Genomic DNA, 18188 nt, shown 5'->3' on the forward strand with positions numbered 1-18188 from the left:
AACTTCCTCTTCACAGATTTGTATGTTTGGTTTTTAAAAAAATTTCTTTTTTACGTTTCTTTATTTTTGAGACAGAGAGAGAGCATGAACGGGGGAGGGTGAGAGAGAGGGAGACACAGAATCTGAAACAGGCTCCAGGCTCTGAGCTGTCAGCACAGAGCCCGATGCAGGGCTCGAACTCACGGACTGTGAGATCATGACCTGAGCCGAAGTCGGTCGCCCAACCGACTGAGCCACCCAGGTGCCCCCACAGATTTGTATGTCTTAAAAGCACATCAAACACCTAGAAATCCTACTTTATGTAAACCACCTTGCCCAATATTAGGAGTCTTAATTGCCAGAGGCACAATTATTTACAAAACTTTGAAAGTATTTGATGACATTACCACTGCTCATATATTCTTTACCCTTGCACTACACAAACGATATAACTTGCCAATAAAATTAATGAAATTTCCCTAGTTCAAGTTTATCTCCATACTTCTTTCATAAGAAAGTATTCTACAAGTTCTCACCAGTGGAATATTTAGATAGTCTTATGGAGAAAAAGAGGTGTAACTAACTGTACAAGCTGTCTTTGATATGTTATACAACCTTTAAAAGAACAAAAGTAAATGAGTTTACACTGGGATAATCAAGTTCCCCAAGGATGAATAATACATCTATATGGGAATAGCCAGAATGTGAAAGTGTATGTGCAAACTTTAAACATTTCTACAAATTCAAGATACTATTAAGAGTGCTTCTGTGAATTCTAATTCAGAATGTTTTTGCCTCCCTCTTTTGTAGAATAGGTGGGATGCAAAGTACCTTGCCGAACTTGAGCAACTTAAGTTTCTTCTATCTTCTTGATCTGTTGAACCTTAGAACAACTTACTTATTAGCTCACTGGGATAATCTGAGTTTTGTTTTTATTCCTTTTGTCCATCTCTTGCTGTTGTAGAATACGGAGAACATACTCACCACATAGGCTCATGAGATACGAAATTTCCTTCTTTCCAATATATATTCTGTATTTATTAGCTGAAAATCCTGTGAAGTTAACCTCTCTTCCTACAAACAGGGAGCAGGACATCACTGGTGCAGAATATTAAAGTTCTAAGAGATACTTGGGCTAGCCCAATTATAATTATAATTAGTGAGTTTAAACCCAAATATATAAAGGGAGGTGAACTTAGCATTATGTAATCATGGATATGTGCACCTGTGAGAAAATGTGATTAGCTGCTTGTTGTTGAGGTGGTGGGGGTGGCAGAGGTGGCTGTGGAGGTCCAGGCACTTGGGTTCTAACAGGTTGTTGAGTCATAGGAGGATTATACACAACTGGACTTCCATCTGGGTTTATGAAGGGCTGACCTGAAAAATTATAAGAGGAGGGAAAAAAACCATTTACAGTTGAGACCGAACATAGGTCATTTCTATGAACAATCTGTAACACAGGTCTATAATCCTTACTCAAAATCCCAAAGCCAAGTTTCTGAAGACCAAAAGATTTTAGCAGAGGAAACAAAGTGTGACCTTACCTGAGCCTATTTTAATAGTCTTTATTTTTCTCACTTAGAGTAAATTTTTTTTTCATTTTTTAAAAATATAACTTATTGTCAAACTGGCTTACATACAACACCCAGTGCTCATCGCAACAAGTGCCCTCCTCAATGTCGATCACCTATTTTCCCTCCCCGCCACCCCCTCCCCCGCCAGTTTGTTCTCTGTATTTAAGTTTCTTGTAGTTTACCTCCCTCCCTGTTTGTAACTATTATTTCCCCTTCCCTTCCTCCATGGTCTTCTGTTAAGTTTCTCACAGAGTAAATATTTGAAAATTCTGCTGCAGTGTTTTACTATGTAGGTGCTGCTCTAAAACCTCCTGGAGTTATTTTATAATACACAGCATTTTTCGAAAACTCTGAATTCTGAATATCTTGCTCAAGGGATTCAGTTATAGGACTGTGGTCCTGTAGTGCTTTAACGATTTCAGTTTTAAGAAAAAATTCTTGACTTTGGGATACTGGAACGTTATTAATTAGCCTCTATTACGTAGTGAGAAAGAGCTAATTTATAGACCACAATGCATATGCTTAATTAGTGAAATTAACACTGGATGAAAATTAAAAATGCTTGCCAGCTTCAAATTTCAAATCATGGACTTGATGGCAGAGTCCTTATTTCATAACTTCTAAAGTTGTAAGTTGTGAACTCTGAAGAATTTTGTAAAATAATTTTTTAATTCTAGTGAGCTTGATTCACAGGTATGAAAAAAACCTTTAATATTGATTTAGAGGCTTACTGTTATTGCTTACTAATTACTGGGGGGATATCTGAAGTGCCTAAGTAAATGAATTTTACTCTTTTCTACACATACATTCTGAACAACTTTTTCTTATTATGAAAATATTTTTATTGTGGGAAAATAACCAATAAATAGGGATCGAAAAAAAATAAATCCCCCCATAATCTTGTAGTTAACAATTTGGATACCCTTCTTCCAGAATTTTTTTTTTTTTCAAAGCAGAGGTAAACAGATACACAGATTAATATTTTTCCTTACACTATACACTATATTATTTAAAAAAAAAAGAACAGAAAAAAAAGGGACTATGTGAAATATACTATGATACCCATTTAGAATGGGAAGAATAGAGAAGTTAAGAGAAATCTGACTGAACAATTGTTAAAAATTGTCTTAATAATATCCTTTCTTCCATGGTAAAACCCATTTGCTTTCTGAAACTTATGACATAATAAAATAATTGTGGGGAGAGAAGAATACATTGTTCCACTGATACCAAGTGGGAAAAGTCCTTCAAATTCAAATAATTTTCATTAAGTTTCTTGATAATTTAGTTATATGAAAACAAGTAATGCTAGGTATTTGTTGATTGTTACGTAATTTTGAACAAAAATTGTAGAGAAGATATGAGTGGCAGCATGCTTAAAAGTAACTTAAGGGCCGTTTGAAAACGTTGGATGTGTTGTAATGCTGTTCTCAAAAAGCAAAGAGATCACTTTTGGACTCATTTAAAATTAAGAATACAATTCAATTACAGGTTGATCTGTTGCTCATTCTATAATTTCCTATTCAGTAGAATCTTTCATATCATTGAAAAATCATTAGAATGTTTTGAATGAAAAGTAATAGTAAATAGTATATTAAGTCATCTTATATCCTGCTCCAGAAAAACAAGAAGTTTAGTAATATAATAAATCTCAAGGAGAAGAAGATAATGGTTATTAAGCAAAAACGCAATTTCTGAATAGTCAGTTATTCATTTCTTCTAATAGAAACAAATGTTCCAATACTTTATCTTAAAAAACAGATGCAAAGAAATCTGAAGGTAATGAGTTCCAAGTCATGGTCTTCTCTACAACAAACAAAAGAAAAGGTTCAGGAGCACACAGAGACACTCCCGCCTGTACTTATCTTGCCCAACTGCTGCCGTGCTGATGTGACATGAGTTAAGTGCACGAATTTCTAAGAAAGGTTATCAAATGATTTATAAGGTTGTTCTCATTCTCACAAAATTACTGCGCCATAACATTTTGAATAGAGACCAGACTTCATGTGATCTTTTAAAAGATGTTTTCTATATTTGCCCATACAACATGCATAATGAAATGTATTATGACTGCAGTTTCTTAATCTCTCTGAAGTTCAGTTTCCTTACACGTAAATGGGGACTTCACCTACCAAGATTGTAATAATGATAAGTAATGTGTTTCAAGCACCTAACACAGTACATGATACATAATACATGCTGAAAAGATGAGAATTATTACCTAACTGCAAAGAATATGTGTCTTCAATATTAATTCATAAGGACTACCTATTTCCTTTTTCTAATAATAAAATGTGCCTTACCTTTTCCTTAGGAGAAAAAATTACTGTATTCAGAAGGACAATAATTTATATGTTCCTTCTCCTTCTTTCTATAATGAATAAGAGCTGCTTACTTTCTCCTTCCTCATGAAATGCATACTATTTTCTCCAGGATAATTTTTACTTTTTTAAATCAAATAAAGCTCTTTCAATGGTCATTGTCTCATTTCTAAGAAATGAACCATTTTTCAATTATGGTTAGCCTAAAAGGTGATGTCTGGATGTCACAAAGAGAAAAATACTTCCTGATATAAATATATCTTGTAACATTTTCTAGCAGAAATGTTTTATTAAAGTTCTAGGGAAAATGCTAATTACTCATGAAAAATAAAAAATTGACAACACATATACAAATAATACATTTAATACACAGTTTTTATTTTTCAGTAACTCCTGATATCTCAACTGAAATAAACACCTTTTTCTCGATACCAACCTGTTTGTGGGTTGATCAGAATACTGCCAGGTGGTATGCCTGCCGCTTCCAAGGGAAGCAAAAAGAAGCTAGTGCTAGGAGATGCAACTTGCCCATTTAGGCCACCATCAAAGGAAAGAGAGCTATGAGTGCTGACAGTTGGATAGACGACAGGTGCGCCATGAGAAGACTGGCTGAGAGCTGTACCTGGAAGAGGCTGCTGGATGTGAGAAAGAGAGCCCGTAGATGACCCTACACTACCAGAAGACTCAGAACCTAGGGAGGAGTAATGAAAAATATGGATTTTTTAAACCTCATATAAAAACGCAGGCTTTAAATATGTAACAATAAAATCCACATTACATAACATGCAGTTACCACATAAAAGCAATGGCTATTTTTGATTTACTATATAATTTTGCTTCCCCTCCCCATCATCAAGTTTAATACAGCAAACTGATCACATAAGTTGTCAGAGAAGTCATAGCCAAAGCATGCAACTTAAGCAAGATTATAATAACAACAGCCACAGACAGCCACAAAAAGCACATTACCCACATTCCCCAAAGCACAAACTTATGTACATTTTACCTTTTAGATTAACACTTAGGAATACACAGATTATAATTTTCCCCAGGAAAAAGAACATAGCACAGCCAAATGCCCCAAATCTCTTATACCAGAAACCCCTTATCTATAAGAACACAGAAAGATTAAGAGTAGTATAGGAGATAACAAAAATGATAAATTCTCTATCAAGAGACACAATTGGGAAGTTTCATTGCAGAATTCCATTTTAAGCTCAGAATCATAGCATCTCCCTATAGAGTCAACATTTAATTGTTTATCATATCAAGGGACAAAGACAGCATGAAAAATATTCCAAGTATTCATATTAGCATTAGTTTTAAAATTTATTTCTTACTAAACTTAATAAATGTGATAATTTATTTTTAGCTGTTTTTATCCCTGCAATCTATTTCGTTTTCTATCACCCAGAGACTGAAAATGTTACTGACTTTCAGTAAAATGGCTAAAACTGGATAATAAGACAATCAAAGAAAGAAAAAGATTTTTAAACTGTATATGGTTAACTAGGTTTTAAGTAAGAGTTGACTCTGGGATGGAGAATTACTCTTTAATGAATGAAATAAACAAATATGATACACTTATACAGATTGCCTTCTTCTATTTTAAGTTGTGCCAAATGACCCCTGATAAAAACTACCAAAAATAATTTTTCCCTATTAAGAGTTAAATAATGGTTCATCTCTGAAGAGAATATAGATTATAAATAGGACATGATCTTAAAATGTTTTAATTCAGCAGTGTTCCTAAATGATCTTCTCATAGTTATTGTTATGATGACTTGTTTCCCAAATAAATGCATATCTTGTGCATATACATATTTCTTATATTAACAAAATTTACCTATCTTTAGCAATATTCTATGATATACACTAAGATATTTTTAATATGCACATTATAATAAGAAAGGGTGACAAGTGCAATTCATAAGCCTTAATTTAAAGCACTGATTATAGACAAGGATTAATAAAAAAATACTTGGCCACCTCTAAATCTCTCCCATGTTACCTGTACAATACCATATGTCTACGATAGGCTAAAGATAGCCATTTCTGCTAACTTTTAAAGCTAATTTTGGAATCCAAATAAAGATCTGCAAGGATCCTAAGAGAGATGTGAGGGTCTTTAGTATTAAACCCAGTTAGTAAAGGTGAAGAGAAAATGTATGAGCCTAAATGTAAGGTACCCTAAAAGCAAAGAAACTAGGAGAATGAGGATGTTACTAAAATTTTCACTCATTCAGAATAATTACATCACATTATTTTTCTTGAAAAATCCTCAGAAACTTCTCAGCAATTTTACTGATTCTTTGAATGGCAAATGAAGGACTTTATCATGAAAAATACAATCAATAACTGATAGTATTAGCTGAAAATGCAACCAATGTTAAATAATCCTAGGTAAGAAACCAGGCCTTCTAATTATAAATAAGCAAAGGAGAATTTCCAACCACCTCTGGGGACTCAAACAACAAATGACATTTCACTGAACTAACTTGATTAAGTTTATGTCACAAGAAAGGATTTTTACTTTAACTGATGTTTGTAAATCTCTCTTGAGCAGAGAATGAATCCTCATGTCAATACACCCATTACCTCTGAAGTACTGTGGAGCTGCTCAATGCACTGCTGGTAGGAATTTTAGATGTTAGGATAACTGCAGAAGCCATCTGATAAATAAAGAGCTAAGGCTCGAATGTTATGACCGCACAGTTCTAGACAAATATTTATACCTGTTTTTGAAAGCCTGCCTATGCTTTTGCTGCTCCCAGAACTATCACCTCTTGTCAGGACCGAGATTCCACTGAAGCTGCTGGCTTTGGTAACAGCAGGCTTGAAGTTTCGGAGGGAACTGTCTGAATCTGTACTGCTCCAGGGTCGTGGTTCAGAATACTTCAGTTCATTCTCAGTGCTGCTTTGATGGCTATTTGTTGATCTCCCTGAAGCATCTTTATTAACTCTGTAATTTAGAAAGAAAACTTTGAAAAGCTAGTAGGACAAAAGGGGAAAGAATAGAGAAAAAATGCTTTGAGTTTTTAATACTGCATGAAAACATGCTTTCAATACCTAAATATCTGACGCCTCTGCTGGGTACTACTGGCATCCTCGTCTTGAATTCTGTTGGCATTTTAATGAGACATTTTAATTTTTATTAGCATCAATCAGAGAGTTAACAAATGAATTTTAAAAATTCCCTCACCTTTTGTCAATAATATAATTCTCTTGGGAACACAGGGACTAGAAAGAAAGAACAGATATAAGAAGTTGAGGTTTTGTCAAATACATAAACTGGTGATGACAACAAAAAACACACGCAGTAATATTTAATAAGTTATCATTTAGCCCTGTCAAAAAAATCCAAAATAGTGATAGGGGGACATAAATAAATAACAATGAAATTATTTTTGGCTTGGACACACTATGCTTACTTTTAACAGAAGCCATTCATTTCTGGGGCACAAATTAATCTGAAATTCAAATAATCTCTTCCAAACAAGTGAACCCCTTTTCACTATTATATACTGAAGGTGTACACCAATCTATAGATTCCACCTCATTCACTCAACATTTTGATCACCTGTGCTTTGGTTGTGACTGTAGCAGTGAACAAGCAAGCAGCTATACCTCAATGCAGCTCAGAACCAAACTGTTCTAATGCTATGAACTTAGCTCGGGCAACCACCATTTTTGCTTGTATTATAACAGTCTTCTAACTGGTTTTCCAGCTACTAGTTTTGCCCTTTTAATCCGATTTAAACAATAGAAGCCACAAAAGTCTTTCTAAAATGTCAATCTTATCACATCTCTTCCCTCCTTTAACAGCTCTCCACTGTTTGCATAGAGGTCAGCAAACTATGGTCAGCCACCTGTTTTTGCAAATAAGGTTTTATTCGAACACAGCCGTGCCCATTTATTTATGTATTTTCTACATCTGCTTTCACATTAAAAAGGTAGATTTGAGTTGTTGCAATAAAATACCGCATGACTCTAAAAGCCTAAAATATTAATTATCTGGCTCTTTACAGAAAAAGTTTGCTGCCTCCTGCTCTAACTAAAGGCCCAACCACCTTAACCAGCTTTCAGGGACAGGTCATCTGCTTCCTGGGTCAAGTCATCTGCTTCCTGCTTATTTCTCTAATCTAAACTTTCCTCACTTTCTGTGTCACGTAGGCTATAGTCCAGCTCCTCTGAATTTTTAGTCTTCATGTGTCAACTTCTCCTTTAACTCTGGGCCTCTGCAAATACTGACCCTCTACTTGGAACATTTCACTCCCTTGAGTCTCTGTTTGGAAGCTAACTCTTCTTCTCACTCCTGAGTTCTGTTTTGTGATGCTTTTCTGCCATGTCCCTTATTTTACCTTCATGTCTCCACCTACATCACAGATCGTATTGTCATTACCTGGCTATTCATCAGGGTAGAGGCCTCATCAATCTTACAAACTACAGAGAGAATTACATCTAGTTTATCAGGCTCTGAGGACAGCAGACCTGGGCTGAAATCCCAATCTCTGTCATTTTCTAGCTATATGATCTTTTGCTACTTTACTTAGCCTCCTCGAACCTCAGTTTCCTTATCCGTAAGATAAAAACAATGATAATATCTACCATATGTATATATAGCACTGTTTGGGGGATAACTTATTTTAAGTGTAAACGGACGTGTCCTCCAGTGCCCAGCATAGCACCTACTATATAGGTGGTCAATAAGATTTGTACGAATATTAACTGATAGTTTGGATTTTAGTGTTACTCTTTGTTTTTTTACCATTGAAATTTCTATCTCTGGCAATGTTAACACAAATTACATACATTCATATATCCATGAATAAAACCTAGTACTAAACAGAATGGGTGCTTAACAGACACTGGTCAGACCAAACTAAATCTCTTCTCAAATATATGTATAAAATAATTACCCACTTTAAAGATTTCTTTCACATAATCACTTAAAAAAGTAGACAATATTAATCTAAAAATTAGTTTTATTTTAAAAGAAACAAGTTATTTATTGAGAAAAATCTACTACCAAGTAGAACTTAGAGTCCATAATTTTGTAGACTATGATGAATGTTCTAAAAATCTCAAATCTGTGAGAAGTTTGGAAGGAAAAAAAATTATACTAACTATATACTCAGTTCAACACTACTACTCTATAGTCTATAAGCATGCAGTTTTCGAAATATTTATATAACTGCTGCAATGTAGCATTTTATAAACTATTAAATTATTAACATGAACAAGATGGATCTCAGTATTTCTAACAAGTGACTTTAAATATAACAGATACGGTTACAAATAAATGATCAATAGATTATAAAAGGAGTGACCCCCCCCCCCAATGCAATTAGCATATATTTTAACAGTGAGATCTAAATATAAATCAGTACATACATCTTGGGAAAATATTCGGTCTCTGGCTCTCTGGTACTCCTCTTCTCTTTCTTCTATAGATTTGCTCCTTCTGTCATCTTTCAAACGTATTCTCATCTAAAGGAATGAAAACAATTAATTCTTGGGAAAATGATCAGTTGGGATAAGTCCTGCACCTAGAAAAAAGCTGCAGTTGTGACAGATTACCTGGTTATCATCTTTGTCAAAGCTGGAGTTGTCTCTCTTGAGAATATATCGTTTCTGAAAGTCTTCACCTTTATCATCCTTAATATGTTCATTGAATTTCTGATCAGGTCTAAAAAAACCACGAAGGGAACAGGAAAGATAGTACACAATATTTACAGAAAAGTTAAATACAACATGTTATGAAAAGTAATCAGAGCAATGCAAATTACCACTCATTAGTGCCACTAATAATTAATATTTATGTTATCTCATTTACTCTTCATAATAATCTTATGAGAAGGTATTAACTGCTCTATGTTATGACTGAAAGGCCATATGAAAAATACACTGTGGGCTCTGGAATCAGACTGCCTGGGTTCAAATATTCAGCTTTACCACTTTAGTTGCTTCAGGACTTGTGCAAGTTACTTAACCTTTCTGTTCCCTAGTTTCCTCATTTGTAAATTGAATTACAGGATACCTACTTCACAGGGTTGTTCTGAAAATGAAGTGAATTAATAAATGAATAGCACTTAAAAAGTAAACACTCAGTAGAAGTTTGTTATTATTATAAATATTACTGAAAAAAGCTGAGGTTCAAATGGCTTAGGCAACTGTCCAAGGTCAAGTGCAAGTGAATGACTGAGCCACAGCTGGCGCATTGGTATGGCAGACTCAAAGCCTATTTATCCTTTTTGCATTGCCTCCTCTAAATCTAAGGAAAAATTCTGGGAAAAAGAATAAAGTATAGTGTTGTATCTTATATTACATTCTTACATTTGGTGTGATATAACTGAAAGTAATAAAATTTTTTGTGGCTGCTTTAACTAAAACTTAAGAGGTTAATTTCAAATGCAACCAAGAATTCTTAATTATAGCAGGGTACATCTTTGATTTATATTAATTGAAACAGTTTAAAAAAGAAATAATTCTTTTTTGGAGGTTAAAGTTGTAACCTAAAGTAATAATTATAAAATTATAACAATACATTTTATGGCTGATTTGTCTTTCCTCTACAGAAGTGTTGCAAGTTCTAATGACATCCTGAAGACATATATGAGGTTGTAGTCCATGGAAAATCAAAATTATGTAAAACTTCGCTTTCTAAAATATATTGTCAGCTTCAACAAATTAATTTATTTAATACTCTTGTGACTTAATAACATCCTGTTATAAAACTGGAATTATTCTTTTGAAATACATGGTACATAAAAATATATTTAGAGGTACAAAGAAAGGTTAACTGAAGCCCTGAGTAGTTTTTTAAATATAGCTTAAATATGTATTATACAGTGATGTAATATACTGTGAATACCAAGTACATTTGTGAACCAAATAAACCTAAGTAATAACATCTTCAGCAAACATGACCATATATATCATTATGTAGAATATTTAAGGAATGCTTCTGAATATTTGTTTTAACCTAGTGAATTTTTAATAAAGTACTGTTTCTATATCCTGTCAAATTATGCAAAACAAGATTTAAAAATAAAACTTATCTAAGTAAGTTGAAGAAATCTTTATTTTACAACGTACTTAGGTGAAACGAAGGGCAGATCTCCACACAGAGCTATATGTATACAGAACTAAGAAGAACAAAAACAAGAGTAAAAACAACATCATGACCAAACTGATGAGAAAAAAAAATGCTTTCTTTAGTAGGAATTTGCAAGGTTGTCTATTTAGTTCTGAAGATGGTAGTATGTTATTTCTGCCACAGGATTACCCTGTTTACTTATATCAACTTTTTTTGTAGCTGTTCAAAGTCATTTTTCTTTATTGAAGGTGTCTGTACTTGGGCGCGACAGTTATTCCAAAGTCAACTCTAAGGTTTAACCAAGGGCCTGGCAACTTTTCTAAGAGCAGCTGGATTCCCACACCAAATAGCATTGGCAGGCATTTCAGCTAACCTTAAGACTGTCTTACCTCTTTCTTTTATAGATGCCTGAATTTACTGCCCTGCAATCGCCAACTTCCCGCTCCATTGAGACACCCCAGTGGACACCGGGTTGTTGACATCCACAACACCACTGGTTCAAGGCTGGAGCGGGTAATTTGCCTATGAGGAAAAGGTAAGTTTGCATTTATTCAATGTGGAGCAGATCTCTAAGGTTTTCTGATTTACAACCTTCTTCATATTCCAGAAGATATAAAATAAGAATACAGTGTAACTTCAATGATCTGAATGTCTAGTTGTAATTATGTTATCAATCCATTCTTCTTTAAGTACATCATAAACATTATATTTAGCCAAACTTTTGATTATGTTGATAAAGAGAACCCTAAAGCTTTCTGACATCATCCATAGCATTCAAATAACTGAGGTTACACTGTATTGAAAACCTTAGAGAGTCACCAGTCGAAATGTTAGACAAAATGCCTGCTAATGTACATGTGCTTGGGTATCCAGCAGCTCTGAGTAATGTTGAAAGGTACTGGTTAAATGATTTTGAGTTCTATTCACCTTCAGTTCAATTCATATCTTACGGTTACTGTCCTTGGGAAACAACTGACTGATGAGGATATTATTAAAAGAGTAAGGAACAAGCAGAAAAAAATTAAGTACCATTCACATTTGTGGGTAAAATAATCCCTAAAGGAAGACAAGGTCCTTTTTAAAGATATCTATTGTCATTAATTTAATTGTAGGAACAAACATTCAAAAATACTAGGTTCCACCAATGTATTTAGTTGACAAAATACTGTAAGAAATGGATGAAAATCAACTTTATTTCAGTAAACAATATGGCAGCTATCAGAGTAAAGGCCATTGTAATACAAGGGACATAAGTGAATAAATACAACCATGAAAAATGAATAGTTCATAGATGAGCTCCTAAGAGCAATCCCTATCAACATAACACCAGAATTCTTCACAGAGCTAGAACAACAATCCTGTATTTGTATGGAGCCAGAAAAGACCTTGAACAGCCAAAGCAATCCTGAAAAAGAAAACCAAAGCTGGAGGCATCACAAATCCAGATTTGAAGCTGTATTACAAAGCTGTAATTATCAAGACAGTATGGTACTGGCACAAAAACAGACACTCAGATCAATGGACCAGAATAGAGAACACAGAAATGGACCCACAAATGTATGGTCAACTAATCTTTGACAAAGCAGGAAAGAATCTCCAATGGCACAAAGACAGTCTCTTCAGCAAGTGGTGCTGGGAAAACTGGACAGCGACATGCCAAAGAATGAACCTGGACCACTTTCTTACACCATACACAAAAATAAACTCAAAATGGATGAAAGACTTCAACATAAGACAGGAAGCCATCAAAATCCTAGAGGAGAGAACAGGCAACAACCTCTTTGACCTCGGCTACAGCAACTTCTTACTTGACATGTCTCCAGAGACAAGGGAAACAAAAGCAAAAATGAACTATTGGGACCTCATCAAGATAGAAAGCTTCTGCACAGTGAAGTAAACAATCGGCAAAACTAAAAGGCAACCGATGGAATGGGAGAAGATATTTACAAATGACATAACAGATAAAGGGTTATCCAAAATCTACAAAGGATTTATCACATTCAACACCCAAAAACCAAATCATTCAGTGAAGAAATGGACAAAAGACACGAACACTTTTCCAAAGAAGACATCCAGATGGCTAACCAACACATGAAAAGATGTTCAACATCACTCATCAAGGAAATACAAATCAAAACCACAATGAGATACCACCTCACAACTGTCAGAATGGCTAAAGTTAACAACTCAGGTGTTGGTGAGGATGTAGAGAAAGATGAACTCTTTCGTTCTGCTGGTGGGAATGCTGGTGGCGGTGCAGCCGCCTTGGAAAACAGTATGGGGGTTCCTCAAAAAATTAAAAATAGAACTACCCTATGACCCAGCGATTCCACTACTAGGTATTTATCCAAAAGATACAGGAGTGCTGATTTGAAGGGGCACATGTACCCCAATGTTTATAGCAGCACTATCGACAATAAGCATAGAAATAGCCCAAATGTCCATGGACTTATAAATGGATAAAGAATATGTGGTATATATATACACAATTGAATATTTCTCAGAGATCAAAAAAAAAAAAATGAAATCTTGCCATTTGCAACAATGTGGATGGAAATAGAGTGTATTATGCTAAGCAAAATAAGTCAGAGAAAGACAAATATATTGATTTCAGTCATATGTGTAATTTAAGATACAAAACAGATGATTATAAGGCAAGGGAAGCAAAAATAATATAAAAATAGAGAGGGAGACAAACCATAAAAGACATAAATACAGAGAACAAACTGAGGGTTGCTGACAGGGTGTTGGATGGGCTAAAGGGGCGAGGGGCAATAAGGAGGACACTTGGGATGAACACTGGGTATTACATGTAAGTGATGAATCACTAATTTCTATTTCTGAAATTATTACTAAATTTTACGTTAAATAACTTGGATTTAAATAAAAATAGACCCTAAGAGAAGTATAGCTTTAAGAAAAGCAGAAAAATAATTAATTTCAGCATTATCTATATCATCTGAAGCTGACGCTCATTACCACAGACCCACTGCTGCCACATATGAAATTGATACAGAAAATTCCAATAGGCAGATTACCATCAAAGTATAAATTTCAGCTGAACTTAACAAGCACTTAAGTTGCTTTAGGACTAGTTTTAGAAATAGGCAGAAGAGGGGTGCCTGGATGGCTCAGTTGGCTGAGCATCCAACTCTTGAGTTTTGGCTCAGGTCATGATTCCAGGGTCATGAGATCCAGGCCTGTGTCTGGCTCTGCACTTAGCATGGAACCTGCTTAGGATTCTCTCTCCCCCCACCCCCCCACCCCGCCTCATGCTGAAGGAAGAAAGGGAAGGGAAGGGAAGGGAAGGGGAAGGGAAGGGAAGGGGAAGGGGAAGGGAAGGGGAAGGGAAGGGGAAGGGAAGGGGAAGGGAAGGGAAGGGAAGGAAGGAAGGAAGGAAGGAAGGAAGGAAGGAAGGAAGGAAGGAAGGAAGGAAGAAAGAGAAAGAAAGAAAGAAAGAAAGAAAGAAAGAAAGAAAGAAAGAAAGAAGCAGGGGAGATACTGTGGTACATGTTAAAATTTTAGGTGCCTCTGCACTGGGCCTTTTGGTCCCAAATACCAGTACTGATGCTGCAATTCACTAACACTATAAAGCTATCACTTTTTAAGCAAATGGCTCCTCTTAACTCCTTTAAAACTTTTCCTTGGTCAATTGTACATAGCTCAGAAGGGGGAATACAACATTATGGATAATACTATATTATTAACCAACAGTCCCACCTTCTCGAGATTTGTGGGAGAAAGAAGCAAAACCAGAGACTGAAAGGATTGTAAAGTGATGGAAGATAAATTAAATGTGAGGGTGTCAAAATCTGCCTTAAAACAAAACAAAACAAAACAAAACAAAACAAAACAAAACAAAACAAATTTGCCTAAGGTTGGCCACAGCTATCTAAATTACATAAATTAAAAAAATCCAAGTGAATAGTTTTGAAACAGCACTGTTACTATGATTTCTGAAGTTTTTTTGGTTTTGCTTTTTTAAACCAGTCCTCATTCATCTGCCTTATTTTAGTCTAGACTGGTGCATTTTGTATCTGGTATGCTAAAGGTATTTTTGGCCCTATTACATAAGGTTGTCATAAAGCTGCTAAAACCTATGGAAAACAAACCTCAGATGAAAAGTGCTATAGAAAGATAAACTATAATCACACACATACTTAACAAATGCCTACATTTGTTGATACTTACATTCTTGTATTGCTAGTTTTGTTTACTATGACAGACTTCCCGCTCTGATCAACATTGTGGTCTAATCCAAAGTAAGCAGCTACTCTGTGTAATAGCATCCTATGGTAAGATGTCATTGGGGGAAATTTTTTACGTGGAGACCTAGAAGTAGAAGAAAAACTAATTTAGTAAGTCAAGGAGAACTATGATGACAATTTGTTTTCTTGTTAAATGTCAGGACTTACTCATTATTACCAATGAAATCTAAAATTTCTTGTTCCAATTTCAACAGCATCATTCTGTCCCTGAAACAAAATATGAAGACTCTTATATATAAAACTTAACACTGAATTATTATGGCTCATTTTTCTCCTAAAAACTGTATATCATAAGCATGATGCTAGAATATGTAGATGATTTCTAAAAAAAGTAATGTTTAAAAAAATTAAAGATGACTTTTTTTAGTTTAATTTTTTATTATGGAAAATTTCAGACACATACAAATGTTAAGAGAGCTGTGTAATGAATCTCAATGTAGCCTTTATTCAATTTTAACAATTATCAACACATGGCCATTCTTAAAACAGGTATTTTGATCTGCTAAGTATATGTATATGGGAGTCTGTTCTGTAGATATATACATAATAAGAGCATATTAATCTTTTACTTCCTTAATAAAGCTGAGAAATAGCAAGAAAACAGACAATTTTAGTTAGGTTCATGACTTTGTTATGTTGAGCTCCATAGAAACAGTACTCTAAAGAACATGCAAGGCCAGTAACAGGAACACTCCTAAGGGAATCTAATGCTAGTATACAGATGGAACTATAGCAGAGAAGTATGAATTACATTACTAATTCTGACTCAGAAAAAGAAGTCTTTTGAAATCATTCTGTAAACTTGTATTATGTATTTTTAAGACTATGGAAACTTTTGCCATAAAAATAAAAATGAACCCAAGGCCTTCAACTTGAAAAATAAATAAGGGCTCTAGGGAGTACCTGCATGTGCTCCTTTAGACCACTAGGGTCCTATTTAACACACATATGCTATAACAATAAATGGTATCACTACCCAAAGGACCTCCTTGCTCACATACCAAGAACATGGCTCAAAGGAGTATTCTTGTGCTCACTGGAAATTTCATGTGCTTGTGAAATAAACAAACACACCCAAAGAACCTTAAAACCAGAAGTAGCTTCACAGATCATTCACTTCTGTCCCTGATCAAGAAAACTAGGCTGAAGGTTAATATTTCCCTCTCAAATAAGTAATACATAGTAGATCCCTCTTAGACTCTAACAGAGCAGAGAATGTAGTGCCTCTGCTTAAACTGTCTGAAAGTCTATACTATACATCAGCCCTGAGTTTGACCCTTCCTCTTTCATTGCAAAGAAGTCTCATAAAACCAAGTGATATCTGACCATACATTTTTTTTTACATTAGTTGAAAAATCAAGAGAAAAACATGCCTACCTGGCGACTGTGAACCCAAAGGTGAAAATGGGATTACATTTTCACACAAATTCTAGCAACATTCAATTCTGCCCCCAAACCTGGATCTCCTTTAGAATTCCTGAATTCAGTAAGTGGCACTATCTTTTACCCAGCATACTATAGTAGAAGAATTCTGGCTTGCTACAATCCATTTTCTAATTTTCCCATGCAGTTAATTACTACTGCAAGTTTTACCTACCTTCTATCTACTTTTCTTTTATTTCCACTGCTGCTACCCTGGATCCAAGCAAGCAGGATCTCTGGCTTGACTACTGTAGCAGTAGTCTACCGTGTCTTTGTGTCTTCCCTCATTTCCTCCTTATCTGTTCTACCTGGAACAGCCCTAATGACTTTTTAAAAACACATGTGTGACCACATGTTATTGCCTTGGTTAAATATTTATCACAGGATTCCCACTGCTCTGATTTAAGAAACAAACATCTATAATGGGGCCTACAAGGTAGTCATGATTTGGTCTTTACCTCTTCAGACTCCTCAATCACAAACTCTTATCATTTTGGCTTATCTTTGTATTTGCCAAGCTCCTTCCTGTTTCAGGTTACTTGAACATGATGTTTCCTTTGCCTTGAACAACTCCCTATTTCTTAGAACTTGTTTCTTTCATACTTTTCTTTAAAAGCTACAATTATCTTTGTATAGTTATTTGGACTATATAGAAGAGCTCAACAAATGTATCTGCACGGAATCAATTAAATTATTTTACCCATAAAGTCTTTTAATTTTTTTTCCCCTGGAAGTTTTTTGGGAGGTTGGGACATTTTTACTTCTCCCTGAAAAGGACTTATTTACATAACTCCAAGACGCTCTTTGCATCTAACCTTTTGAATGCAATTTGTCTTGAGATATCTAATTGTCAGTAACTTTCCTTACATATTTTATACACTTATTGTTTTAAAAAAAAGGAATCTGAGGCAGACAATTTATTAAGCATCCATGAAACAGTACTTTTAAGTTGGTCTTCTGTTTCATAAGTAAATGCAAACATGTAATAAAGGTAGCAGATCAGTTGCTTTTAAAGCCAGTATAGAGGTTAAAACACACAAGTAGTAAAAGCAATTATATGTACAAAAATCAATCAAGGGATACACAAAATAGAAGGATGTAAAATGTGATATCATATACAAAAACATGGGGGGGGGGTAGTAAAAATTTAGTGCTTTTAGAATGTGTTCAAACTTAAGTGACCATCAACTTCATATACATTCCTATATGCATGTTATATATAGGCATAACAGTAACCACAAATCAAAAACCTACAATAAATGCACACACAAAAAAGAGAAAGGAATCCAAGCATTCCACTAATGAAAGTCATCAAACCACAAGGGAAGAGAGCAAGAGAAAAAGAAAGGAACGCTGAACTACAAAAACAACCACAACAAAACAAGTAACAGAAAAAAAAAGCCTTTAAATATATCCCTTTCAATAATTACTTTTAATGTAAGTAGACTAAATACTTCAATTAAAACACACAGGGTGGGTGGCTGGACTAAAAAACAGGATCCATCTATCTACTGTCTAATTTCAG

At 34.7% G+C, this 18188-nt stretch overlaps 1 protein-coding gene across 16 annotated transcripts in view; it reads right to left on the reverse strand.

Moving 5' to 3' along the window:
- Nucleotides 1-18188, reverse strand: part of R3HDM1 (R3H domain containing 1) — a 205662-nt gene that overhangs the window by 86552 nt on the left and 100922 nt on the right. For 10 of the 16 annotated variants that reach the window (XM_058715440.1, XM_058715448.1, XM_058715447.1 and 7 more), the window contains 9 exons: nucleotides 15389-15448; nucleotides 15165-15305; nucleotides 9455-9563; nucleotides 9269-9364; nucleotides 7077-7114; nucleotides 6944-6994; nucleotides 6610-6836; nucleotides 4311-4565; nucleotides 1205-1356 (listed from right to left, as the gene is read on the reverse strand). In XM_058715440.1, coding sequence (XP_058571423.1) covers nucleotides 1205-1356; nucleotides 4311-4565; nucleotides 6610-6836; nucleotides 6944-6994; nucleotides 7077-7114; nucleotides 9269-9364; nucleotides 9455-9563; nucleotides 15165-15305; nucleotides 15389-15448 — 1129 coding nt within the window. Of the gene's footprint in view, nucleotides 1-1204; nucleotides 1357-4310; nucleotides 4566-6609; nucleotides 6837-6943; nucleotides 6995-7076; nucleotides 7115-9268; nucleotides 9365-9454; nucleotides 9564-11362; nucleotides 11496-15164; nucleotides 15306-15388; nucleotides 15449-18188 lie in introns of those variants that run through there. The other 6 variants (XM_058715453.1, XM_058715451.1, XM_058715449.1 and 3 more) reach the window with 5 other exon arrangements.

This window comes from Neofelis nebulosa, chromosome 2 (assembly GCF_028018385.1).
Source record: "Neofelis nebulosa isolate mNeoNeb1 chromosome 2, mNeoNeb1.pri, whole genome shotgun sequence".
Classification (NCBI taxonomy): Eukaryota; Metazoa; Chordata; class Mammalia; order Carnivora; family Felidae; genus Neofelis; species Neofelis nebulosa.